The 26,425-nt window shown below is 38.1% G+C and overlaps 1 protein-coding gene across 3 annotated transcripts in view; it reads left to right on the forward strand.

The window, feature by feature from the left end:
• The first annotated feature begins 648 nt into the window (after nucleotides 1-648).
• LOC121652108 (thymocyte selection-associated high mobility group box protein TOX-like) overlaps nucleotides 649-26,425 on the forward strand; it is an 80,107-nt gene continuing 54,330 nt past the window's right edge. Inside the window, exons 1-2 of one of the 3 annotated variants that reach the window (XM_042004679.1) lie at nucleotides 649-1,097; nucleotides 1,238-1,395. In XM_042004679.1, coding sequence (XP_041860613.1) covers nucleotides 1,291-1,395 — 105 coding nt within the window. In that variant the 5' untranslated portion in view covers nucleotides 649-1,097; nucleotides 1,238-1,290. Of the gene's footprint in view, nucleotides 1,396-26,425 lie in introns of all 3 variants that reach the window. The other 2 variants (XM_042004678.1, XM_042004681.1) reach the window with 2 other exon arrangements.

Genomic DNA, 26,425 nt, shown 5'->3' on the forward strand with positions numbered 1-26,425 from the left:
AGCAATACAAGATTAAACCTCCTTGTACATATTCCTCCCTCAGCATGCCATATTTTACACACTTAAGAAAGTGCTCATAGTTATGTGTGTGCTGCTTTGCACTCTTGTGTACTATTTAGTGGTTATCTTATGTTTTCTAACTAAACAACCTTTATATTGTTTCATAAACGAGACAGGTAACTTTAAAACTGATTTAACATACAAGAAACTTCACTTAGCTACTAAACTCTGCTCCATAAAACATTGTAATAAGATTTAAATAGTTATGTCTTTTTGCTTTAACCCATTCACGAGTATTACATGAAACAAGATGAGCACAGAGGTCAAAAATAATATTACCCTTCAGACTGACGGGGTTTGAATAATCATGGAATGCCGATATTAACATATAAGAAGTTCAGATTGCAGTCTGCATATCTCATTTCAGGCTGTGTTTATTAAATTCAAGTGATTGGGAGCTTTACGATCTGTACAACAAGGAAGAAATAAAAACACATAAAAACATGGTCGAACTAGACTGTGCAACCTCCTCCCCTCTGCCTTGGCACAATAACCCAAATGGAAGCCTTTATGAAGCACTGATGGAAGCAGAGTGCGCTTTATAATGCACAGTCGTGCACACTACTACATTTCCAGCTAATCAGAGGCGCGCAGTTGCAGAAAGGAGAGCGGTTGCCAAGGCAGCCACCAATCTCCCCTCCCCCTTTTTCCTCCATTCCTCTTTCCCGTTTATTATCGGCAGAGGTCGCATGGCAGAGGGAAGTCCAACCACTTCTGTACTGGAACCAATGCAAGAATATGCACCTCCATGACAAAGCCTGTATGGATTCCTGAGAGCAGTTGGAAAACAGAGGCTGCAGATTTGTGGACTGCACTTTAGCCGTGAGAAAAAAAAAGAAAGAAAAAGAAAGAAAGAAAGAAAAAATTCCTGAGACGGGATCTAAGTTGGAGGTTTGCATTTGTTTTTGCCAACACGTGCGCATCAATGAATTTGTCCTCTCCGTGTTGAGTGAGTGAATGTTTTGCATCCTGGTGCGGGGCTCTAAGGAGGACTGCGCATCACCAGAGTTGGTGCCGAAGTTCGGCCGCGAACGGATGTGAGGAAACAGTGCCGAGTAAAACTCCCCCACTTGTTTTTGTTTTTTTTTCTTCTTCTTCTTCTTCTTCTTCATCTTTTTTTTTCTCTCTCCTTCTTTTTGTCTCTCTCGCTTTGGCGTTGTGTTTGCTAAAACAATAGTGAGTCAAAGACGCTGAAAGTGATTTCATGCCTTCAGTCTCGTACAACCTGAGATGGACGTGAGATTTTATCCTGCGCCCCCGGCAAATGTGGGTTCATGCTCCCTGCCGACTGATCCAAGTTGCTTGAGCTCGCTGGACTATTATCACTCGAACAAGGTAAATAACACTTTGTAGCCCTGTGCATGTCTCACCTGTTCTTTTATGCAAACTAAAACATCCTACAAGGTTCAGAAACGCGTACGTAACACGTTTTATTCACAAGCGCTCACCTGCTATAAACACACTTCTGTTACAAAAATACCAAGTGTCAGCAAGTCAAGTATCCTGGAGCAGGGCGGACAGGTTTTAATTTAGTCTGAAACAGAGTAGATTTGTCCGAGGAGGCTAAACGACACTTTTAACTGAAATATGAAGTTTTTATTTATTTTTCTTATTTATTTATTTATTTAAAAGTATAAGTTCGGTCCAACTTTTTTTCTATGTAACAAGCATGTTATCACCCCCGTGAGATTTGCAGTTTTGTTTTGCATAAGGCTGGCATGAAACGTCCCACCCAACGTGGAGGACCGGGGGCTGTATAGATTCCATAGCGCCTCACGCTGCTATGATTTCTTATAGCGTACATAGTTTTCCATTAGGAGGTCGACGATTAAATGGATGCGTGCCAGTTATGTACTGTTAATTACTTTGTAATGAGAAACCACTTCGTCTGGCCGGTAAAGTGTCACTATTTCTCTTCCTCAGTTCTGACACCCTGTGGCTTTTGGCTTACTGACCTACACTGACTCCATTGAAGGAGCGCAGGTGGTTTTTTAAAACACTGAACAAAATTTTAAGGCTAAAATGAACAAATGAATACATCAGCCTCTCCACACAATTACCAATACTGTAATACAAAGACAGGATCAACCCAAGAAAGTTTAATTTATTAAAGTGAGTGTGGAGATAACAGCACCACAGAAGAAGATAAAATCGCAGGAAAGTTCTAATGAGTACAACAAACACAACATGCTCCATGATAATATTACGAAAACAATTTAAACACATTCATTAAGAGACTCCACTTCTGTCTGTTGCAAAAGACTACAGTAAATGAATCAGTTTGTTGTCACTTACCGTGGTTGAAACGTGACAAATCGTCAAGATCTGAATGTTGACCTGTTGTTGGTGTGAGATAAAAATGTTTTAAAGTTCTGTCCTTCTCAGAGTAAAGATAGCTTTCATGTATGACAGTATGGGAAATGATACAAAAGTCAGTTGGGGATGTGTGCCTTTCACTGTGTGGGCAATGGAAAATCTCTATAACTGAACGGAACATTCCAGTAATTAACATCTGCAGGTTCAGGCCTAAAAAAGTAGTGAACAATGTGCTTTTGACAGCATGTAAAGGTAGAGAGAAAGAAAGGAAAAAAAAACAAGTTGCAGTTATATTCAGCTTGCATTTGATCACAAGTAAAATGAGGTCCATATAAAACATTTACTGATAAGACTGGTTTACACCTGTGACACACAAATAGGCTCATAAAAGTGTCTCATCTGCACAGGCTATCGTTTTTTTTATAGGTCAGATGAATTAGGATCATCCTCTATGCGGATAATACCAAGAATATGCTGATATCCACACACACTATGAACACTGCTTGAATCCTGGAAACAAAGCCATTAGATATTAGAGGATATGAAAAGCTTTCATGAGGAAGAAAGTGAAACTAACTACTGTCTGACACAACAGTGTGGTGCCCCTCAAAATTACAAGTGTTCTTTTGAATTATTAAAATCCCCCCTACTTTCTTTACTTGGAATTCTTTCCACAAAGGGAGGTACAATTTGCTATCATCGCATGTGTAACACTAACTACCTTCACTAGAAATGCAAATGAAGCCAGCAGGGATCATTTGGTGTCCTGTTAACACAGTGCACAAGGTCAAGTTCCTTCCTTCACATGCTTGTCAAACTGACTGTGGTATAACCCAGACATCTGATTTGTTATATAGGTACTGTATGTACGGATCAGATCTGCCTGCTAGGAATTATCCCTGACAGCCTTGATTTGCTAGTTTCTAATTTCTGCCCAGGTCCCTTTCTAAAGCTGAAGGGAGGCAAAAGGCTAATCATCAGCACTGAGGTCAATTGTTTTTTAGGGCTTAGTTTGCATATTTATGTGGATATTTGGTTTGTAGCTGACTGTGTTTCTGGAATTTTTTGCTTCTAATTTGTTGTGAAAATTATATTTATTTTATAAATGTATATTTGATTTTGCTCCATAATTTCTCTGTAACTGCTTCATTAGCTATTTAAAAAGGTAATTTAAAAAGTGAAAAACATTTCTCATTTCACTGTGGTGATATTAGTTGTTTGAATAGGTAAAATGAGCATGTGTTTGTATTTCAACTTTATAGCCTGTTTATTTGCAAACCTATTACGCTCATGACTCGCTCACTTTGGGTGCTGTGTGTGAACACTAGTTTGAGTAATTAGCGAGTTTATGTGACTTCCAGGGAACACGTGCCGTTGTCATGCCTTCAACTTTTGTCACATGGCATATTTGGAGCTGCAGCGTGTTTCATTCGTAACTGTTTATGTGCTTGAGAGATCCCACCTGATTCAGTGTGCTAATATTTACTGTGATTACTAGTAACTACAGTCATCACTTCTGTTAACTTGGCAGTGTTATCCATGAACAACAAAAGCACCTTGTAGGCAGGAAATGTGAACGTTTTCCTGCATGTGATGGCAGATGTTTGTAATCAGTTAGCCCTTAAATATGAGTCATTACTCTGGCCAAATCGCTTTGTGTTAAGGCTGTATTTACTAAAACAATCTGCTCTGTCAACTAAATAAAAAGGTAAACGTGCCAAAACAGAAATGCATGAAATGAGCAGAGAATGTACATCAAATGCAGATTGAGATGATTCAGAGATATCTATAAATAACCCGGAAGATGTCTACTTCAGTACTTTTGAACATTAACTGAGTGTCTTTGTTACTGTGGTGCTCTGTCAGAGCTGAGGAGAAATTACAGAAAATGATACTAGTATAACAACTTTGTGCTCTGATGGTGACATAAAACTTACTGTACCTTGTTTTAATGCTGGCAGCTGCCTTACTTGCAACACACATTCCTACTATGCAATTTATGTGCCACATTAAGTATTTGAAGGAAATATACATATACTGTATTATACAAGGTGTCCAACAGTGACTATTCATTTCTCTAGCACTTCCAGTTTGCTCTGTGAAATGGGAACACAGTGTCTGGTCTTTTATTTGAATACCTTAATCAAACAGTGCTGACTGCTGCTGCTGGGGTGAGTTGCTGCCCACAGTACAGCAATAGCATAGAGCGCACAGAGACTATGGCCTGTGTTTATACACCCAGGCCCCACCCAGCTCATATATCCTCCCAACAACTGATATCTGCTTAGATAGAGCATGGCTGAAGAGCTGGCTTTGTTAGTTGGTGGTCTCCTCTGCCACAGATAAGCTCGGGAATGATGTGTTGCATTTGAATGCCTTATCACAGTTTTATTTCTTATTACAGTACAGCCTTGTGCATGGCATACAAAGGTGTGATTACCTTGCATTTACATATTCAGTGGCTCTCCATCAAGCGATCCTATTCAAGTGAAACAAATGCTTGAAATAAATGCAGAACTACATTATTATTAGATTAGTATACATGGAGTTATTTTTAATACTCCGAGAGCTTGAACATGGCTGACAAAATTACCAGTCCCTGTAATACTGGCTGTAGTATCTGTTCATGGTGAGTGGTGTTTTCACTATTAGCTAATGACAAACTCTGTGGTATGTGACAGACAGGCAGAGAGGGAGAATGAAAGGATGAGTGAGAGTCAAATGGGTTGAAGTAATCAGTGGCCCAGTATGGGACACTGTGTGTGTGTGTGTGTGTGTGTGTGTGTCTGCGCATGCTAACTTGGGACCATTCAAGCGTTTTGCTGACTACAGAATCACAATCACAATTGCTTTCATAGCCCTGTGCAGAGGAAGGCCATGCATACCACAGTAAGGGCCAGTGACACAGTGTGAGCAGGAGCAGAGTAAAAACAGCCACTAAATCGTATTCTCAACAGACGGAGGGGATTTTTAATAGGGATTCCAAACATTTGAAATCATTTCAATAAAACTGCAGTGGGCTCTGACACTGGCTGCGTCATAGTGCCTTTATATGGTGCAGAGATGTCTTGCCTTGTAATTCTCTTTTCACTTGTGACTATCTGACAAGTTCTTTTCCCGACCAAGCATAAAGTGACTTAATCATTTTTTTGTTTTGCTTTATGTCTTTTTTGTTTTGCACCTGCAATCTGGATATTTTTAGACACCAGGCATGATGGACATACAGTAGTTAGACAACCATGAATATTGATAAGACACCTGGTCTACATGCAGGATCATTAATCACTTTTTCACCATTCAAATGGCCCATGTCTCTTTGTCTGACCTTTAAATGCAATGTTTGTGTTTGATGTGCTGTGAGAGTGACAGTATGAATGTGTGTGGCAGTGGTGGGGGGAGTGTTTGGGGTGGGAGTGGGGGGGTACTCAGTGCTAATTATTGGCCATGGCAGTACTAAGCTACTTTCTCGTCTGTGGGTACCAGTGCATCCCCCTCAGCGTCTGTTACCGTAATTAAGACCAGCCGCCCCACTGTAGTGTGCTTACATTAGTCAGCCCGAGCTTTCCCATGGGGCAGTGCAATGGCATTCTTATTCTTTCAGCAAAAGAAGAAAGAAAAAGAAATAGAGCCAGCACCTGCTGCAGAGTAGGCCCCTGGGTGTTTAGTTAAATGTTGATTATGTATGTTAATGGCTGCAAACACTCAGAACTAACGGTCGACTGATGTGTTTTTTCAGTGCAGATATCGATAAAGTTTATTATTAATCAAGCAGACCAAAATACTTTTGGAAAGATTTTTTTCTAAATTTAAAACAGAAAAATACAGGACTCTCCTCCCTATTACTAGAGTATCTATCCCAGCACTAAGTTTTAAGACTGTTCTCATTTTGTAATATCTTCCCAACATTAGACGCATATCTCCACTCACCGAGGCTGTGCCAGTTTACAAATACAACTCCTCTCTGCCTCTCTGTGGATCATGAGCTTTGAGTGTTGATAGGCTTTTACTTGCCAAGTGTAACCAATCAGACAGTGTTGTGGACTGAACCCCATATTACCCCTGATGGTCAGGCTAAATATAGGCAGTTATATGGTAAATTATAACACAGGAGGAAAGCCTTAGGGCTGAAATGTAGATAAATAAAAAGGTATGGACAAGGAGCTAGAGCATGCTGGATATAGTTAATTTAAAAAAACAAACATCTATTTCCAGTAATCAGCACCTCAACATTTTTAATCTGGTATTACATTTTGCATACAAGTTAGTAAAAAAGGTATTTAAATGATCACAGCTCATCTTTTTTAATGAGAATGCTATCTTCCAACATGAAAATATTCCGGCAGAATCCTGGTTGGATAGTTGATCATTCCACTTGATAGAATTATATGGAGCTCAATTGAATTTTGTTAGTTTCCAGGCATGAACCCAACTTTTAAACCCAGTCCACATATTTTCACTGATCATGAAATCTGGGCTTTTGGGGAGATCATTCAGAAAATCTTAACATTAGCTTGTTTCATCGATTCCACAAACAATGTTGATGTGAATGTAGACTACGTACCTGATATTTGATGTTATATTCCTTTTTTTCCATTATGACATGCACTTTGTTCAGTCAAGTATTCCACAGCTGCCCCACAGTATAATGCTACCACTACCATGCTTAACATCTGCTGCAGTGCAGTTGAATGCTTCTCTTTTACTCCTACAAACACACCTCATTGTGCCAATAAAAAACTCAATCTTGGTCTCATTGTCTATAAAACTCTCTTGCTTTGTTGGTAGCCTCTAGTGTAGAACTGGTTTAACTGTGAACCATTACACTAGTTTTTCAGTAGCTTCAAATTTATTGCAGACCAGTCCCTTGGTGGTGGTTTTTCCTGACTGTCTGGACCAATTTCCTTTCAGCTGAGAGTGAGAATTTCTGTCCACCTTCTGACCTTTGCTAAAACCTCCCAATAACATATTAAAGAACACATATTTAAACTCCTGATCTTGGAGTTGTCATCCATTTAGAAATTATTTTATTTGACATTCCTGACTTGTATAAATCCAAGAGTTGGTGCAATTCTACAATCCTCTTTCTCAAATCTGCACTGAGCCCCTTGAATTCCCATTGCTTTGTATCAGTCAGTCCAATGAGAGCTGTCAAACCAAGTTTGGACAGAAAATTTACCAGCTCTAATCAGTTATTATTACTAACAGGAAATTAAGAGGTCTTGAAAAATTAAAAAAGTTTTGGAAACATCTGTGCAGATATTTCTGACCCTGTGGGTATAGCATAGTTAAGACCCAAAATATTTCAAATTTGTTACCTGAATTAATGTTTTTGCATAAAAGATCTGATGTGATAAAGGAAAACAACAATTCAAGAAATTCAATTAATTGAAAGCCCTTTATTTTAACTTTACATCGTAGGGGTGGGCTATATTGTCAAAAATGAAACCACAATATTTTTCTAAAATATCTTGATAACGATATCACAGACTATATTGATGACTTTTGGCCACACTGCCAAAGGGTACCTTTTATAGTTTCATGTTAGGGGTACTTATTTTTAACTCCTGTGAGTGCTTTAGGGTGCAGGAAAGGTCTACAGCAGCGCTGCTGCTCATTGAGAAGAATAAGAACAATACATGCTTTCACGTCTGTTTCCAGAACTCTCCAATAAAACCTGAAAAGTCACCAGATTTCTCACCATACTTGTTTTTTTTTTTTTTAAAGAGTTTCTAGAAGGGTCTAAATATAGCCACAGAGTCGCTAAGTTGCCAGAATTGAGCAGCAGTGCCGGAGGGTCTACTTCCAGTATTTTTCCTGGATTCACCTTCCGAAGTGGCAGAGGTGTACATGTCTTTCAGAACACGTGACACAAAAGCACAGCATATTACAGCAAATTATTTTAATAATATTTATTGTTATAATGTACTTTGCAGTTGCATTTTCTTATTCATGAAAAGTGCTGTTGTCCTCTTGGCCAGATCATCCTTACAAAAGAGATCTTAATCTCAATGGGATTTTAGTCTGGTTAAATAAAGGTTTGAAAGAAAAACTATAATATAATATCACTGTTTTTGTGAGTGTTTGTAGACAAAATCAACATTTAGTATATTGTACAACCCTACACAACACTGCTTTGCTCTGTCATGGCTCTTTGTAACTTGTTCAGCTGAGCTCACCTGTGTTGCATGGGTTGAGGTGCAGTTAAATGACATCATCGCACCAGAAACGTGTGATCCTGTATTATCATGATATTACATTTTCTATCAGTGTCAAAAAATCTACCAGTGTTCTTGTGAACAATACTGTATTGCACACCCTTAGTATATAGCCTTATATATGCAAAATATCTAGCTAGGTACAGTTTATACCATACATATGCATGTGTGTTTGCACATATGTAATATAAAAGTACACTTTGCTGTATGTAATGCATATATGAACTGTATGTATGTAAGCATGGAGAAGGCTAAAAGCTGGACAAACATTCCCAGTTGTCTCGGCTTCCTGAGGTATGTCCTGTGCAAACACCAAAGGCCATGATATAAGTTTCTTGCCAGGGATTTAAGTCTCTTTCCCTCAGTTGTTTTCAGTTTCCCTCAGTTGTATTGGCCTGATGTTAGTGCCATGCATGCGTCTGAAGCTGCAGAGTCCACAAGAAAGTTCAGCTTATGTCCAAACCAAGACTAACATATAGATTACAATGTTCTGAAACTGAATTATAAATAGAAATATAAGCCTAGCAAAAGTTTTTGAGCACTTCTGTCCTTCATGAGTTCACTGGCATGCAACCATTTGAACTTTGGGGGAGGTTTCCCCTTCTGAAAGCCAGAGTTGATAAAGCCAAATGATCCTGAATTTTTCTCTGTTTCCTCAACTGTGACTGCCTCGCCTTGTCCCTTGTCAGTCAAGAGCATGTGTTTATTATATGTGACATATTTAGCAGGCAGATATAATTGCCTGTGCAAGGCTGTAATCGCCTGCATCCAATTCAGTCAGCAGACTGTGGGAGCCCGCAAAGCCACTGAAGTAATCAAACTGTGGCTCATTGTTCCTCTTGGAGAGCTAATGATGAGCTCCATGATCATTTACAATGGGCAGAGAGTGAAGTATGACAGAAAGAACAGTAGTAATACCATAGTTTTAGTTCTGTCAATGCTATTATCATTGGTTTAAGTAATGTGGGCACTGCCTAAAACAGAAGAAAGAAAAAAATCACCATGAAGTTATGAGCAGAGAAAAAAATAAACATAGATGCGGAAAGAAAATAAGGGAGATTTGAGTAGACATGCATATTAAGAAAAGGGAGCATAAGCCAGAGAAAAAGAGGCCCTGTCTTTGTGTTGTGGACCTATTTAGTCTGAAGCTGGCCATGAGCCATGTCGATGAATGATGTCGCTAACAAAAACAAATAGGGAAAAGAAAGTAGGATTTTGGAAATTATGACATATGGTCAATGGTGTTATGCTATTGAGGACTGTGTCTCTTAACCAGACTTCAGCAACCTCACAGCGTCTCAGTAGGCTTGTTAACACACAGGAAAGGGAAACTTGAGCAGATCTTTTTATAGAATTGTTAATAACATAGTAGACAGTAGTGAAAAACCATAGCCCAAAGCAGCACTTACTGGCACAACCCACATGAACTAAACAAGTACATATGTATGTGTAAGCATATGTGTACTTGCTTTTGTGTGTGCGTTTCTGCTACTTTAACAGTGGACAAAGAAGTATTCGGGTCTTTTGCTTCAGTACGGCTGCATTCAAATTTCTATTTTAAAATAATAGCTGTAACAAATAACATGGGATTCAATTTTCAAAGGTTAAAGTGCCCATAGTCCCAGATATAGCCTTTGTTCATTTTTACATAGTTATTTATTGCAAGTTAGTTATTATCATTGAATGTAAGCAGCATTTTCATACGGCTGGCTGAAAGCCAAACAGAACTGTGTGTTACAGCATGGAAGAAAAAGAGGGGAAGTTTAAAACTTGCTTTTGTCGGGTCTGCAACTCATCAGTTAAACCAAAGCTGCTAAAATCTGAGAGAGCACGATCATAATTTTTATTTTAGAACAGCTGGAGACAAATTAATTACAATATTGCAAATCAGATTTTTCTTTTACTTGTTCTTACTTCTATCTTATCTTATCTTATCTTATCTTATCCTATCCTATCCTAGTTAGGTTTTTGTACTGTAATGTCCCTGTTGCAACAGTTAAACAGTAACTGGTACAGTTTAGCTTGTAAATTAGCAGTGGTATTGGGAATGTCATAACCAGAAACAAGTAGTTGCAGCTTGGAAGGGAAAGGGAATGAAACTGAGAGATGGTCATGTTTTATTAAGCCTGATAATGCAGCCTAATCTGTGGCTTGGGTTACACATTGCTTTGTGTGTAATTAGAGATCAAGTCGTATGCCTGGCCCGCTAAATTATTGCACTCCGCCCTAATCCCCTCCCATCCGCCTTTCACCCGCCACCTCCTTTGCTTGTCTCCCTCCCTCACTTTCTAAAAAACCTGCATGGAAATAAACAAGCAAGGCAGCCATACTTCAGATGTCTACTCATCCAATTTTTTTTTTTTTTACCTTGCTTTGAGATACTTGGAAGTGTGCTTATGTGTTCAGAATTCAATAAAAGGAAGTCAACAGCAGAGCACTTTGTGGTTTGCTTTGTGGAACTTGTTAGATGAATGACTAATGCCTCCTGGCAAGTGCCCCAGGTTTACTATTACCAAAACAATGGCACTTGATACAGAGCAGGGCAGCCTTGGTTTTCACACAGACAGGAGCTCAGGCTGCTGTTTTCTTTTGAACCCTAAATGCTGACTGCCCATTCATGCAGCATCCCCTGAACACAGAGACACACACAAAGGAAATTCTCAACTGACACGGTGACTTGTTGAAAAAAACAACAGCGTCTTTCATCGCTCATTGTCCCCAATTTTCCCATTTTTAAAAACAGAAATTTTTCCTGTTGTCTGCATCTAGGTAGAGCCACAGTATTATCATGTGCAAAACTACGACACGCACACTAACACAGCCAGTGAAATACTGTAATAATTTACCTCAGTATGAGTTTGACAACAAATTTATTGAACTGTCAACACATTTCTGGTAGAAAATGATGCAATCTGGTACAATTTCAGAGCAAAAGCATCAGTGTGAAAATAGCAGGCAATGACTGGATAAAAAGTAGATTTAAACTCCAACTCTGTGTCGAATTTGTGCCGTGTTTCCCCGAAAACTCATGTCACACCTTGTGGTCTGAGCTAGAAATCCCCTCTGCATATAACAATACAGTGCAATAATTAAAACCCACATAATAGAAACAGTATGCATTTACTGTATGTTTCTCATGTTCTAAATAAATCATCAACCAAACTGCATTAGGAAGTCCTTATCATTTTAAGTGCACATGATAACAGCATTGTCATAGGCACCAGCCACAAAAGATAAACACCAACTCAACCCAGTAATGTGTTGTTACCCACACACAGCATAGGAAGACTTGCAAACAGAAAAATGTGCTCATATTCATGTCATGTAAGAAACAAGCTTTCAGACATATCATGTACCATCAAAGACTAACTACATTTGCATAAAAATTTCTCAAATGCCAAACTGAGCCATATTCAAAGTATTCAAGACGTTCTGTTATTGACAGGGCAAGGAGGCCTTTCAGGGTTGAGGTGGCTCACAGCTCACAGTGGCTGCTGGTGCCTTGTTCTTGTGGGTGTGAAGTGGTATAAAATCAGAGATACTAACAAAGAAAAAAAACTACAGTAAAATAAGTTTGGTGATGAAGCCAGGCCTCATGTCAAACCAGTTTTAGGTCTGAGGAACTTTGACTTCATCTTTAAGTCCTGACATTCACTGAAATGTCCACATTAGTATGTTGATTTTCAATTCAAACCCCCCTTTCAAACCCTTTTGGAGATTTGCATTACTTAAATTTTAACAAGGCAACCCTGTATATTACTGGTATTTTTTTTCCAAATGGCTATCATCAATAGATGCCACCTCCTTCCTCACTTTCTATTACCTGCATGGAAATAAACAAGGAAGGCAGCCATACTTCAGATAAAAGTGTTGGTTTGTATGCTTCAGTAATTTATTGATTCGGTTGCATGTTATGTTGAAATGCTGGTTGGAGATGCCAGTTTCACAGTACCTTTGCCACATAGTGGTATTATTATTTGGAGATATTAAATAAGTTTTGTTCTGTTATTGATTTTCAGAAATGAAAGTGTGTTCAAACTATTTACAAATAACAGAAATTTGTTCGACTAAGAACTGCTGTGACTGAATAGAGAAGAGAGCAAAAAAGAGGTAAAAAGGGTAAAACAAGACGCCCATTTAAGACAAGCTAAATTTGGTCCCTGCAGGACCATATATACAACGTCACTTATTCTCACTCACTTTTACACCTCTAAATCCCCACCATCCACACATACACAAACATCATCCACATAGCTTTGAGGCATTTCATTTCCTCTCCTTCTATGACAACATCACAATTATATTGGGACATGGTGTCACGTGAGAAGAGCAAGTACATAGACTGATCAAATCACTCTTTATGTCTCTCTCCAGCTTGAAGGACAGAACGGTCAGTTGTTACATAAATGAGAGTTGGTTCAATTACAGAAAAGTGTGCTCTGTGTCCTTGTCATAAGCAAAGTAATGGACCATGTAAAAAATATGTTTGTTGTCCATTTTCCTTTAGGATTTTGATAAAATACTTATTTTCTGTTCTTTTATCTATGGAAACGTACCGTAATGTGGTTCATAAATTCCTTAAGATTCTAATGATAGTGTATATGTAACTGATTGGTGTCTTAATGAGCTTGACTAATTTAGATGTAAAGCTATTTGTTTTTTTAAAGGTCATCAATTAGTAGCAGTGTAAGATGTAAACATAACAGATATAAGCAAATTTTCCTATTTATATCTGTAGTTAATATATGCACAAATAAATGAATCATTCAATGCTTTATATCTGCACTTCTCCATGCAGATGAAAAGAAAAGCTAAAACTCAGAAGTGATGCTAAATCTCCAAAAGGTTGTTTTTCCTGTCGAAATCTAAAGAAGAGTTTTTGCCTCTTTTGCTCTACCATTTATGTAAATTTGGTAATTTTCCAGTGCTGAGTTTACATCATATTACATGAAAGTAATTTCTTTAAAAAAACTCAAATAAGCAGGAGCTGTGTTATCACATGCACCTCTTCTGGTAGCAAATCACAGCAGTTAATTTTATTGTCTATTGGACCTTGTTATAGCTGACACTTGCTCCTGGTTTTGTCAGTGTGCTCTATGACAGTACCATCACCTGCTTTTCACTTACTGTTTTCAGAAGTACCTGTAATTAAGTCATCTTGGAGCCTTGAGAGTGTGACTCCAGCGTACTGAGCTGAGACCAATCTGCCACTAATTGTGCCGACTCTTAATTTCTAATGGAATAAAGGCCAGAGGGAATGCCGCTTAATGAGCTGCAGTTACAGTGTGTTTGTGTGTCTCTCTCTGTGTGTGTGCATGTTCTTTTTATCTGTTTACTGTAACTGTTATTGCCCCGGTGAATAGAAAAACAAGAGTGAACGAATAAAGCAGAGTGTTCTGTTTTGATTTTGCTACCTCATTTCTGCTCTACAAAACATTCAAAACATCTTTGTCTTACCAAACTGCACTGTTACATGTATTGAAGGGTAAACACACCTTTAAAAAATATATAAGACTATATGTAGAAAACAGGATCAGAATAAGCCTTTCAGAGATATCTACTGTCTTTCATATATGCAGAAGAGTGGCCTTTCTTAGGAAATATGACAGTGGAAACCTCTACAAAAGTGAGAAGTGCTTTTGCCTCAGTACTCATGTTATTGCTCAGAGATCATGGCTGTAGACTGTAACTGGAAAGGTTGTTTACATTGCCTTGAGAGTGTTTGTGTCACAATTTAGATTCCAGGCATTTCAACATCCAAATAAATCAGTTTAAACTTCTGAACAAAAGTAAGCCTCTCAAAAAAAAAAAAATAAAATAAATAAAATAAAATAAAAAATAAAAAATAAATGGGCCAGCTGGATTTGATGTCTTTTATGTAGTTTCAGCTCTGAAGTTTCAGAAAATCTGTTTTTGGTTATTACAGGCAATGGAAGTGTCAAAGTTCCCTGAGTTGTGGTTTAGTATAATGACCTTATAGATGTTTATCTTTTATCTACAGTATACAATTACTTTAAAACAGGGTGTCCGATAGTATGATTTATATTTTTAAAAAAAAAACTTGCTCACCATTACATGAATTCAGCAACAATAACTAGATTTAAACACAGCAGTCCACTGAATTGTTCTATAGCACTGGTTCCCAACCTGGGGTACAGGACCCCCCAAGAGGGTCCCTCAAAGACCAGAGGCTTTAAACATTTAGAACCATTGTGAATAATGTCCACACATTGCCTCTATTTTAAGGACAAAATGTAAGGCTATATGTTTTTAATTTAAGTTTGGCTTTATCAAAGGACAGGACTCAGAGAATTTTCTAAACTTTTGAAAGCATAAAACCAAACCTGGTTTCAGCACGAGGTGGAGCAGGGGGTCCATGGCTTTTTAGTATTTGGTCCTCAAGGAAAATAGGTTGGAAACCGCTGTTCTATAGGATGTTACACAAGCAGAAACACTGGCACCAATAACATTTAAAAAACAAACAAAAGAAAAAAATTAAGAGCACCCTGAAGACACATGCTTATATGTAGATTTCAAACACTTCGGTGACTTCATTGTATTTTTTCTACCTTATCGCCTTTGAGTAGAGTTTACTTTTGCAACTGACTCAAGGCCCTTCCTCTTATTGTTTCAATATGTCAGAGCATTGTTTGAATGAGGTCAGCCATTACCGATCAGGCCTGGGGCCAGCTTGACTTCAGCTGATTTAATTGAATCTACAACATGAGTCAAACTCAAACAAGCAGAGACTGCTTTGCCTTGACAGCCTCATTACTCCACATTAAGAACTCATTTCACAATACATTCTGACTTTGGGCTTGACAAATGGTGAAAAGGGATGAAATCAAATAAGTGAGTACATTTTGGATGACTACTTTTGAAATGCTCTAGCTGAAAATACTCCAGTATTGTACATATATAAAAATAGAAGAAAGCTCCCCCTCCTAAAAAAAAAGTAGTATTTCTGCTGCTTTGTATAAGTTAATGTGAATGCCTTCTGGGTTAAAGTGTTCCCATGTTTGCCATCTGCAGTAATGGAATGACATTCAACGCCATTTTCCTTCTTAAATGGAATTTTTGTCAAAGCCTTATGAATTCAACCTGCCTTGTCACTCAAGGCACAGACATTGCTGAGAGGGGAGAAAATATGCGAATGAAACCTTTCACTGCAGATTTGACTGTTAGCTGTGAGCAGACCAAATAACAACGCCTTTATTATGTCTACGGCACAGCAAACAAAGAAGGCTTTCTTTTGACATACCAGAAGATGTTGTATCAAGCAGTATAATAACATACATTATGTATACACCAAATACACAACAAATGACCGCATTACTACAGTGTGCTATCGGCTTTTTAGCATTTCGTCAACTTAAACGTCGACAAGATTTCTCAATTAAGCACGCATTCTTCAAGAGCAATTGGCAGCATGGTCAGAGCTCATGGGAGGGGGGGGAAACAAAAAAAAAATGCATGGCAGGCTCAGCGTGCCAGGGCTTCCCTCCACAATAGGGAAGGAAATGTTGAGACTGCAAGGGCTGTGGAGTGGAGATATGGTAGTGTTTGCTTAAGGCTAGGTATCAGGCACAAAAACAAACATGGCTGCCCTTAATGAGTCTGTTTGCCTGCCAAAGGTAAAGACAGCTGTTGTCTCTTGCCACAATGGAACAGACCTCGGTACCACGGAGCACAGGGGAGCACTCAGTGTCCCCATAGTAACGCTCACCTCATGTGTGCTCAAGAGGGAACTTATTAAGTCTTCTTTACAGATAAATAGTGAGTAAAATGTAAATTGTGAGGCGCTTCATGAGGTCTGACTGGGAAATGAAAAGGTTTATTAGGTCTATAGAGCATTAAAGTGAAAATAGCTTGTGGGAGTGTGACATGGCTGTGCACTGGGGTTAGACATGTAAGTCATAATGTTAGAGTGGGACCAGAAAAATTATGGCATTCTCTGTTTGATAAAGCAGAACACATGTTATTCAACTGTCTCAGAGGCTTTACTTTCGTTCCTGTTTTGCATGTCTTTTGTGGGTGCATAAATTGCCTCAAAAATCTCTTGTGGTGTAAAGAGACCTCTCTAAGGCACTAATGCTCACAGATATAAAATGAGAGGTAGCAAAACCTCAAAAAGCACTTTCCTTCCCTATGAGCAAATTAATAGATTCTAGATCTACCTGTCTGGTCAAATCAGCAGTGACAGCTCGCTGTACTCCACAGCTAATTTTAGCCTGAAGAATATAAGTGAGTTGACTGCACAAGCATTTTGTTGAGAAGAGAGAAAAAGCTGAGAACATTAAAGGTTCAACCGTCAGTTGCATCATGGCTGCCTCTGTTGAAGCAAAGCACTCCCAGCCCCCACTGTTTTCCTGGCATTGTTTACAGTACATTTTGAGCTACTGAATGGAGGACATTTTTTCCATTATTATTCTGGCCTCTGACAAAAGAAATGGCAGTGTCACAATTAAAAATAAACATTTTAAATTGAATGGACTAATATGATGTAAGAATTTCTTTTTAGTTAGGCAAACCTTTCAGAGCTGATCTTAGTTATGGATAAATTAAGACAAAGACAATAAAGGGAAATATCAAATATTAAAAAAAAAGAAAGAGAAAAGTATAATAGAAAAGCTAATCTAATATCAAGAGGAATACATCTGTTTTAATAATACTACTATCTTTATATCAGAAGAAGAGAGTAATTCAGCTGACTCTGATAATATAAATACATGAAAAAAGTACAGTTTTTTTTTTTTTTATTGTTTTCCTGATTAAGATTGTGATCTAAAAGTTAGAGTTGACCATAATAATGGTTATTTGAGAAACTGCTATTTTGATAAGATTTCAGCGCGATTATTTACACCTCATACAAGGCATATAAGACTTTTTTAGGGGCTTTGACCAAAGTTCACTGTGTACGCTTCATGCCTTTGAAGGAAACACATTAACATTAAACTGAAATGTTGAAATTAGATTGTGGTTGCCAAAAAATGCAGCTCAAAGGTGCACTTCCTGTTTGGCTGTTTCAAAGAAATGCCACACAACCATGTCCACATTTTAACTAAGCTGAGAATCTCCCTGACCACAAATTTAATGCAGCAAAACCAACGTTATGACTCAAGATGTGACTGGTATTCACTGCCTTGCATTTTATTCCACACGTGTCATGCCACTGCTCGGCTTTGGCCCAATTTACTGCTTAAGACATCCGTTTTAGGGGGTTATTGGTGTTCACAGCTCTGTGAGGCAGCATTAGAATGCAAGAGCAAAGTTCAAGAAAAAAGGATATAGATAATATTATCCATGAAGTATGATGAAACTTAGTGTTGTAATTATAAGTGCAACATGAAGTTTTCAAGTAAGCTGGTTCTATGTAACAGTAGGACTCAGTCTGTGGCTATAAAACTAAAACCTGTCTGTCATTACTGAATCATGGTGACACTGCTGCATTTCTGCAGTCTTTCCATAAGTTTTGATTATACCCGCCTTTTTTTCTTTCTTTCTTTTTCTTTTTTTTTAGATATTTGGCTCTCTTTATGTCTAAAAATCTTTTTTTGTCGTTCAATTAAACTGAAGGTTTAGTTTCTTAGAAGATTTTGTTTTTGACTGGATCCCCAAGGAAGCAGCAAAGGAAATGACTAAACACATCAGACACATTCGTCTTCTCTGCTTAGCCACTTTGCAGGGGGAAGATGGAGATGCCCATTTCCTCTGTCTAATGTGTTTGCTTTACACCCTATGCCAAGTGTCAACATCCAGTCTCTTGACAGTCATTTGTCATGTGGAGCAAGAAGCCAGGTTGGATAAGCCCAGGCATAGCACTGTGTTTGAACTGTGAAGTTATCAGCCACTTGTTTTGTAAGGTGCCAAACTTCTAACATGTTTAAGGTTCAAAGTGCTCTAGTCAGAGATTATTACTTAATAACCTTGACTGGTTGTTGATTGAGAATAAAAAGCCAATTATCATAATAGGATATGGGGCATAATGACAGTATTAAATGAGTGTGACAGGCACACAATAGGCCTGCTCTGTCATCGCCTTAGCCCAGCATGCTTATTAGAATTAATTTGGCCCGATTAAAAATGCAAATGGCTCAAAGTCATTGATAGAGTTTACATGTTTTTATAATATTTAACTGATTTAATTACATGGAAAATGAAATGGTGGAGTGCGCAATTGATTTTTTTTTTTGTTGTCACCCTCCTGCCGATTGCCACAGAGAAATGATTACTCTCTCGTGCCAGGAAGAGGAGGTAATGAGATTAGTGCTCTCCCTTTCTCTGTTTCTTCCTCCATCTCTGCCTCTCAAGAGCTGATGGTTTGGTTCATCGAACCGAGCAGAGCTGCTTTATTGTTATCACTGAAAACATTTTAGCTTGGTGTAAAAAGCACCTACTGTGTTGTGTGGGCTGAGAGCCTCACAATATTTAAAGCGTTCCCTCCTACAATGTATCATTTTAAAACACCACTTTATGATTTATAGCCAGAAAATAACGTACATTCTGCTTCTTTCTGGTAAAGAGTCCCTTTCTTAGCTATGTAGACAACAGGTCTTTGGTCTAAACAGACTCAGGTGTAATGACTTGCTATACAGCCTGTGCCAAGTTGTGAGTGAAGATGACCTACTTTGACATTCACTGTATGACTGTAGGACAGCATCAAACCTAAATTAATAATTTTTTACTTTTGCATTGTTGCATTGAATTGTTATGATTTTTTTCTTTTTCTTTTTTTTTTTTTTTTTTGTTTCAACCTTAAACTTCACGGAACAGTGAAAACAGCCAGTTCCTGTTTTCTCCTTTTTCATGTTAAAAAATGTATCAATCTAATGTATGTATTCACACTGTGTGCTTGGGCTTGTACAAGAGCAGATTAATAGTTAACCTTACTTGCAGCATGTTTGGTGTTTTTGCACCTTTCAATCATGGTTGTAAAAACTTGCTTGCATGTGGTGGACATCCTGCGGGGGAAGGAAATTGACTTCACTGGTTTGTTTGTTCTAGACCAACAGGATGATTAAATGCTGTTTTTTGGTATTGTTTTTAAACATATAGTTCATACATTTCTTCAGTGAGAATTATATTGGTGTATTAACATGTTTTATGGTTGTTATGACAAAGATCCCAGAATAGTTTTATTTAAACCTGTATTATGTTTTTCTTTCAACTATGAACTGCTGACAGTGTGCAAGTGAATGCATTTGGAAGTGACAGAATATTTTAAAACTTGATTCAAATCAGTAGGCCAGATGTTCTATTTTGATGTTGATGTGTTATGTCTGTGCCACTGTTGCGCCGTTTCCCACTCACTTTGCCAGAGACTTGAGATGGCTGAGAGATATTCTTCTCATTTAAAGAGTTTGCAGAGGGAAGAAGACATACAGACCTAAAATTTTGTGTTGACAGAACAGGATCAATTCCAACTGTGTGTCCGAACATTAGCTCGATGTGTTGAAATGGAAAGTATGCTATTGATCTGTGTGCATTAGAGCTCTACAGTAACATAAGTAGTGAGTGGCAGAACAAAAGAGGCACTGTGTGTCACACAAGAGACATGAAGTACAAAGAGGACAGCTAACTTCTTGCAGTCTGTTGGCAATTCATTGTTTATCATTGCAAGTTCAAATGTATATTTATATTTCATAAAGGAATTCTACAACTTAGATGCATCTGGAGCTGATTTTGCACAGTCTGAAGTAAAAAAGGTCTAATTGCCCTGCAGAAAGAAAGGTCATTAAAGTCGGCTGTAGTAAAGTGCTGCAAAAATGTTATATGGGTTGACTTCAATACTTAGAAAGGCTCTAAAGCCTTCTGTAATAGAGGCCAGGTCAACACGGTTACATCCTAGAAGTCAAAGTGCTCATTTATATCTCTACAAGCTGCTCTCATTCACAACTGTATTGTCTTATGAAGTTGGAAAGCATACATCCTGCACTGATATTTCTGCTCTTCCAACTCATTCTTTGCCTCAAGGGAGAAAACACAATTACTCTATTGTGCCATACAGTACAGTATATCACATTCTGCACATTTCAGCAAGAGAGAAGACACATTGTTGTGTTGTTGCATATGTCATGGTGATAAATATGCTTTAGAGGATGCGGGGCGGAGGAGGGGTCATTGTCAGAGCGCACATAAGTATCATGTTGTGAATGGATTAGTGTGTCTTAAAGAATATAGCCTGTAACTATTCAAATTTTAGCACCCCTGGATAAAATGCAAGTAGATAGTGAATCAAGACCTGCTAAATATAATCTAACAAACTTTTTATTTGTGATTTTTTTTATTATTATAATTTTTAATGAGGTATGAAAAGGGAAAATAAAAAAAAACATGTCAAGGCCACACGTCTTTGGATGTGATTACAAAGACCCGTGACCACATCTGAGAAGAGAGAGAAACAGTTAGGCAAACAGTTTCAGGGCCTTTTCAGTAACTGCACTGTTCACCTGTGCCTACACACTGATAACAGGAAGTGTGGTGGTGACAAGGAAAACCATGAGATGCCACACAGAGGGGTAAAAATAGGCCACTTGGCATGAAAGATGGTAGAAGAGGGGGAGGAGAAGAATCACAAGTGTGCAGGGACTTTTTTAAAATAAATTTTTTGTTTTTATTTATTTATTTATGTCATGGATTGGGTGTATGGATCCAAAGAGAGGAGCGCTCGGAGAATGATCAGAGACACTTTATTAGAATTGTGCTGTGCAGTATGCAGGGTTTGCTGGAAGGACGGGCTGGAGCGGGCAGACAGGATTCTCCGTGGTGTGGACGAGGTTCAGGTACGGTTCTTGGAAGAGAGGGTACAAGTTAGGTCGGTTCAGATACAATACGATATAGATCATGTGCACGACTGGTTACCACGATGAGTAGTATAATCCAGCGATGACTGGAGGTCCGGGTGAGGTTTATATGGCGATGAGAATGATGACTTGATATCCTCCAGCTGCGTCGTCCTAATAGCTGTGATGATTGGAGATCCAAATATGGTCAGCAGGAAGCAGGGAGTGGGAATGAGCATGGGCCATGACAATTTATTTATTTGGAGGCCCAAGATATGAAACCTCACTGTTTGGTAAGTCATTAGACCAGTCTCGTTTTTACTGGTTGTTTTCTGAGACAAAGGCAAGGGGAAGGAAAAAACTGAGTTTTATTTTCTCTTGTTAAACAGCAAACAAATAATGGATAGCCCTTTTTAACCCCTTTTTAACCCACATATTTAGAAAAAAAAATCCCCTCATTCAGCTCATTACAATTTAAATATCTTACACCTCTCACTTCCTAGCAGTGTCAGAAATATTCCCTCTAAAAGTTGACCTAAGAAAACCCACATTTACTGATGCTCTCATGTTCACTGCTGTTAGTGTGATTATGGCTGATCTATGATAAGGGAGACAACATGTGGCTTGTGACTGAATCTGTCATTAATCTATAGAAATAACTAATGAGAAATGCAGTCAAGAAATTTAAATATTTATCCAAATTGAAAGGTGGCTGTTGGCTCACCTGAAAACTGGAAAACTGCAAACCCATCCTTTAATGTTTGTGTATTCAGATTAAACAACTGACATAAATGTGTGTGACCAAAGACAGCCCAGTGTTTACCCACCTGGCTCAAGTAGTCAAATAAGTCCTTTTTTTTACAATGTCTTATAGATCACATATAAATTATGTGTGACAGTCAAGTGTGACAGCCTTTCCCAGACAGAAGACAATGTCTAAGATAATGGTCAAATTGTAACACACAGTTAGTGAGAGTCCACTCTTGATCCTACAGTGATGAAAAATTATGTGCCTGCCCCTTCTCTGCATATCTACCCATTCATCTGGACTGCTCATTAAAGGGTAATTACCTGTAATTAGAGAATCATGTCGCTTTAATGAAGACGTTGAAAGCTGTTTGAACCAAAAGGGCTGGCCTTAATTCTGAGTGATGTTCAAGATTAGTGGCAGGCAGAAATTCAATAAAGGAGGACAGAGTAATGAAATACTAGCATTTTCTTTCCTGTACCATAGGTGGCTTGTGTTATGTTTATATTTCTCATTAATTTTCAATTTCAGTGCCATCAACACCTGGCTCTGGAGGGCAAGTACGTGTTACTGTATCACAGCAGGCTAATAGGCACAATGATGACGAAGCTGTGTGTATAAGTATGTCTGTGTGTGGTGCTTGTAGGAGTGAGTGCAATTTTTGCTCTGATGTGTGTGTGTTGTGTGTGTGTGTGTGTGTGTGTGTGTGTGTGTGTTCCCTGGCGGCGTGGTGAGTGTTTAATCTGGCCCGGTGGCGTGCCGTTGGCCCAGCTAATCACAGTGTGTCTGTAGGAGTGCGCTGAGCCAGGGGAGCACGCCGTCGCTAACAGCGCCTGACAGACTCATTAGAGAGACCTGGCACTGAGCTTTGCAAGGCACACACATGCACACACACACACAGACAAGGATACACATTCAAACACTTTGAAGCACACACTGTGGGAAAAGCACTCACACTTTGGGATAAATTCACACACTTCCACACTTTTTCTGATGTTCTTACACTCTCAATCATATAATTATCCAATAGCTGTGGTTTGTCTTTCTTATCACACACACACGCCAACAGACACACACAGCGCTCCACGTGTGAGACAAGGCAGGCAGTGACCCCTTAGAGTTGCAGCCCAAACACAGACAAGAGCTGAGAGGGCATGTGGGAAAAGAGGAGGGAGGGGGAATGGAGGGTGGGAAAAAAACGAGAGGAGGTGAAGTGGAGGAGTCAAGTGCAGATAAGGAAACTGTTGCATGCTGCAGCATTTTTCCTATTCAGATAGTTTAAATAGGAATGTGGTTTTTTTGTTTGTTTGTTTTTTTGTTTTTTTTAAGGCTAGTTATTTGGGATGGGCCGATTTTTAAAGTAGTCTAGTCAGACTTTCTAAAAACTGATTTGTTGAGTAGTCATGATGTCATCATGACATAAATGAATCAACAAAGAAGTGAAAAAAAATACGATTTCCAAAAGGAAATTGTGAAAGATTTGACATGTTATGTATTTTTACAATGTGTGTGTTCCATTCAGAAGTGTTTTGTTTTTTTTTTTTTTTCATTGTTATATTTTTAACTTTCTGTGGGCTTCAGCAAATAGATGACAAGGTGGGTCCTAGACTAGGCGTGAGCCAATTCACTATTTAATCGATTCATTACGAATGGACACATGCCAGTTCAGTTATGATTAGTAAATGATCAAAAATTATTATTTGTCATAATTATTAAATGACAGACACACACCTGCAAAGTCAAAACTAAATGGGGAAGAAGGATGCATTAAAAATCCTGATAATTGTTATATAATCTAGTTGTAGCACCCTGAATTGTAATTGTCCCAGGGAGACATCAGGATTGAACCTGGGCCAGCTATGTTTATGGTGTGGCTGCTTTGTTAGGTGAACTAAACACAGGAGTGTCTTTCCCTCTGTTTTTTTTTTTTTTTTTGCTTCTGAATTAACATTTATAGGATGGTTTAGTAACTGTGCTGCTCTGGTCTATCAGTGAAAACTCCAGCTGTTAAACTTTTCAGCTTCCTTCTCCAAAGCAAAGTCGAGAGGAAGAGGCGAGGTGATTTCTCCTGGGTGCACATAGCTTTGGGGTTAACTCTTTCACATTATCCAGCAGGGGTAAAGCAGACACAGGACTTGGCTGTAACTAGAAGAGCTGTGTGGTGTTTATTGCTAAAGCTTGTAGCAAAAACATTCACTGCTAAAGAGGAAGTTTCTCACAGTTAACTTTCAAATCCCTAATATTTATCTGCAATCAGCAGATCCCATGCAACCTTTTGAAAATCTTGAGAAAATAAAAAAACATGTTTGCTGTGATAATAGACTGTAGTCACAATTACTGTAAATGTGGGAAATGTGCAAAACTCACTGCTTAGTTCTTTAAAGTGTGAAAATTAAAAAAACAAAGATTTTCAGTAGAATGACATTCGGCAAAGTTTGGAAACCTGCTTTGACAGAATTGACTTGCTTGCTTTCCTTGTACTCACAAGGTTAATTGCAGCTCAGCTTCGGCAGATCCAAGTGGAAACATTAGGTCTGGCTGAATAACAGGTGAATGCAAAGCAGGTCAATACGTAATCAAGTGTGGGCCTGCCAGCTGTTCGCTCTCTCTGCACTGCCTCGGCACAGAAGCAACACACGCACATTTACAAACATGTTCATGATTTGCACTCAAGACATACAAGCAGGGAGGCAAATATACAGTAAACAAACCCAGCATCTTTCTATCATATGTTTATGCATTTAGTCTTTAAATTAGATGAAATAAGGCAGATTCAGTCAAGTAATTAATGCAAAAAACTGTTATAAACAAGTGGTTTGAATACTACAGCTAAAAAAGCAGCTAGAATTGTCTGGTTTTATACTGTATTTCTATATTGTCAATAGATCCTATAAAAAAGACTAAAACAAACTCTGACTGGATAACAAGTGTCACTCGCCTTATGAAGCAAAAGCCAGACAGTCAGTGAAGTTTTTTTTTTTTTTTTTTTTTTTGTGATTTGCACATATATACATAACATCATTAAAAGGAAAAAATAACGATAAAAGAAACATGTTTAAAAAAAACATGTTTAAAATGTGCAGGAAGAGTCAAGAAACCCAAAGGGCCTATTAGCAACTCTCCCCAAAATATATACAATATATAACTAATACCCAAAAATGATTAACCCTATAAAGCTGCACTGACTCTGTGCTGTATGGCTCCAACCAATTCACCATCTGGCAAATGTAAGCCTACATATTTGCTTTCCTTTCATCTCTGTGTTCCTCTACTCTAAGTCCTTGAAAAAGAAAATGAGACTGCAGGCAGTTCAACTGATAGGGATTTGTCTGTAGACAGTGTAACCTGACGTCCAAATTACACAGAACCACACGGGATGTCAAAATGAGATGTTTTGACAGATCATGCAGAGACAATAGAGATTCCCAGTGAGTATCAGTCTTTTTGTCCTTTTTTTTTACCAGCAACATTCTGGGTACAGCACCAATACTTTACAAAATACATCCAGTATGTGTTTATTCTGATGATAAGAGTGAAGATGTCCTGTTTAATAATAATAATAATAATTTGATAAATATAGAACTGTATAAACTTGTATACAAAATGTAAATGTTTGTGTAACATACAAAATGTAATTTGAAGTCTTAATGCTTATTCGCAGTTGCTTAGGATTACAGCTCAGGCTGCAGAAACTAATTTAATAAATTAATCTAGATCAATAATAATAATAAATTTCATCATTATTTGTGTCACATCATAGAGTAACATCCTTACTGGACTAGAAAAGTGCAGAAAAACAAGCTTGTTTAACAAGAATATCTTTCCTAATGGATCAGTGGAGGAGGGCGCCTCATAAAACTGATTTCAGGCTGACACTTGACAAAGCTACACGTCTCCCTGTATCAGTAAATCACCAAGCTTGGAAAAACACATGACAGGTATTTCTGTCTGTTATGCATACATGTTATTATTTGTCTATATAAATTGACACAACTCTGCTACAGACAGCTGAGATAACAATAATGAACTAAAATATGTTTGGAGAAACCATATAACAGATTTTAGAGGAATCATGCTAATAGCGTAAAAAGAAAGTTTGATTTATTCAGAACAGAAATTTGATTAAATTAAATTCATTCCACATTAGTTACTTTTCACCTTTATCCTCCATGCATTGCTGCATTGTTCCTGTTCACTTATTTGATTAAGTTTGATGAGTTAAATTTACTGAAGTAGCCCTGTGTTCTCTTGCTTTTTACATCATATATTTGAAAGCTAAAGAACATGATGAAGAAGACATGGTT

This window comes from Melanotaenia boesemani, chromosome 13 (assembly GCF_017639745.1).
Source record: "Melanotaenia boesemani isolate fMelBoe1 chromosome 13, fMelBoe1.pri, whole genome shotgun sequence".
Classification (NCBI taxonomy): Eukaryota; Metazoa; Chordata; class Actinopteri; order Atheriniformes; family Melanotaeniidae; genus Melanotaenia; species Melanotaenia boesemani.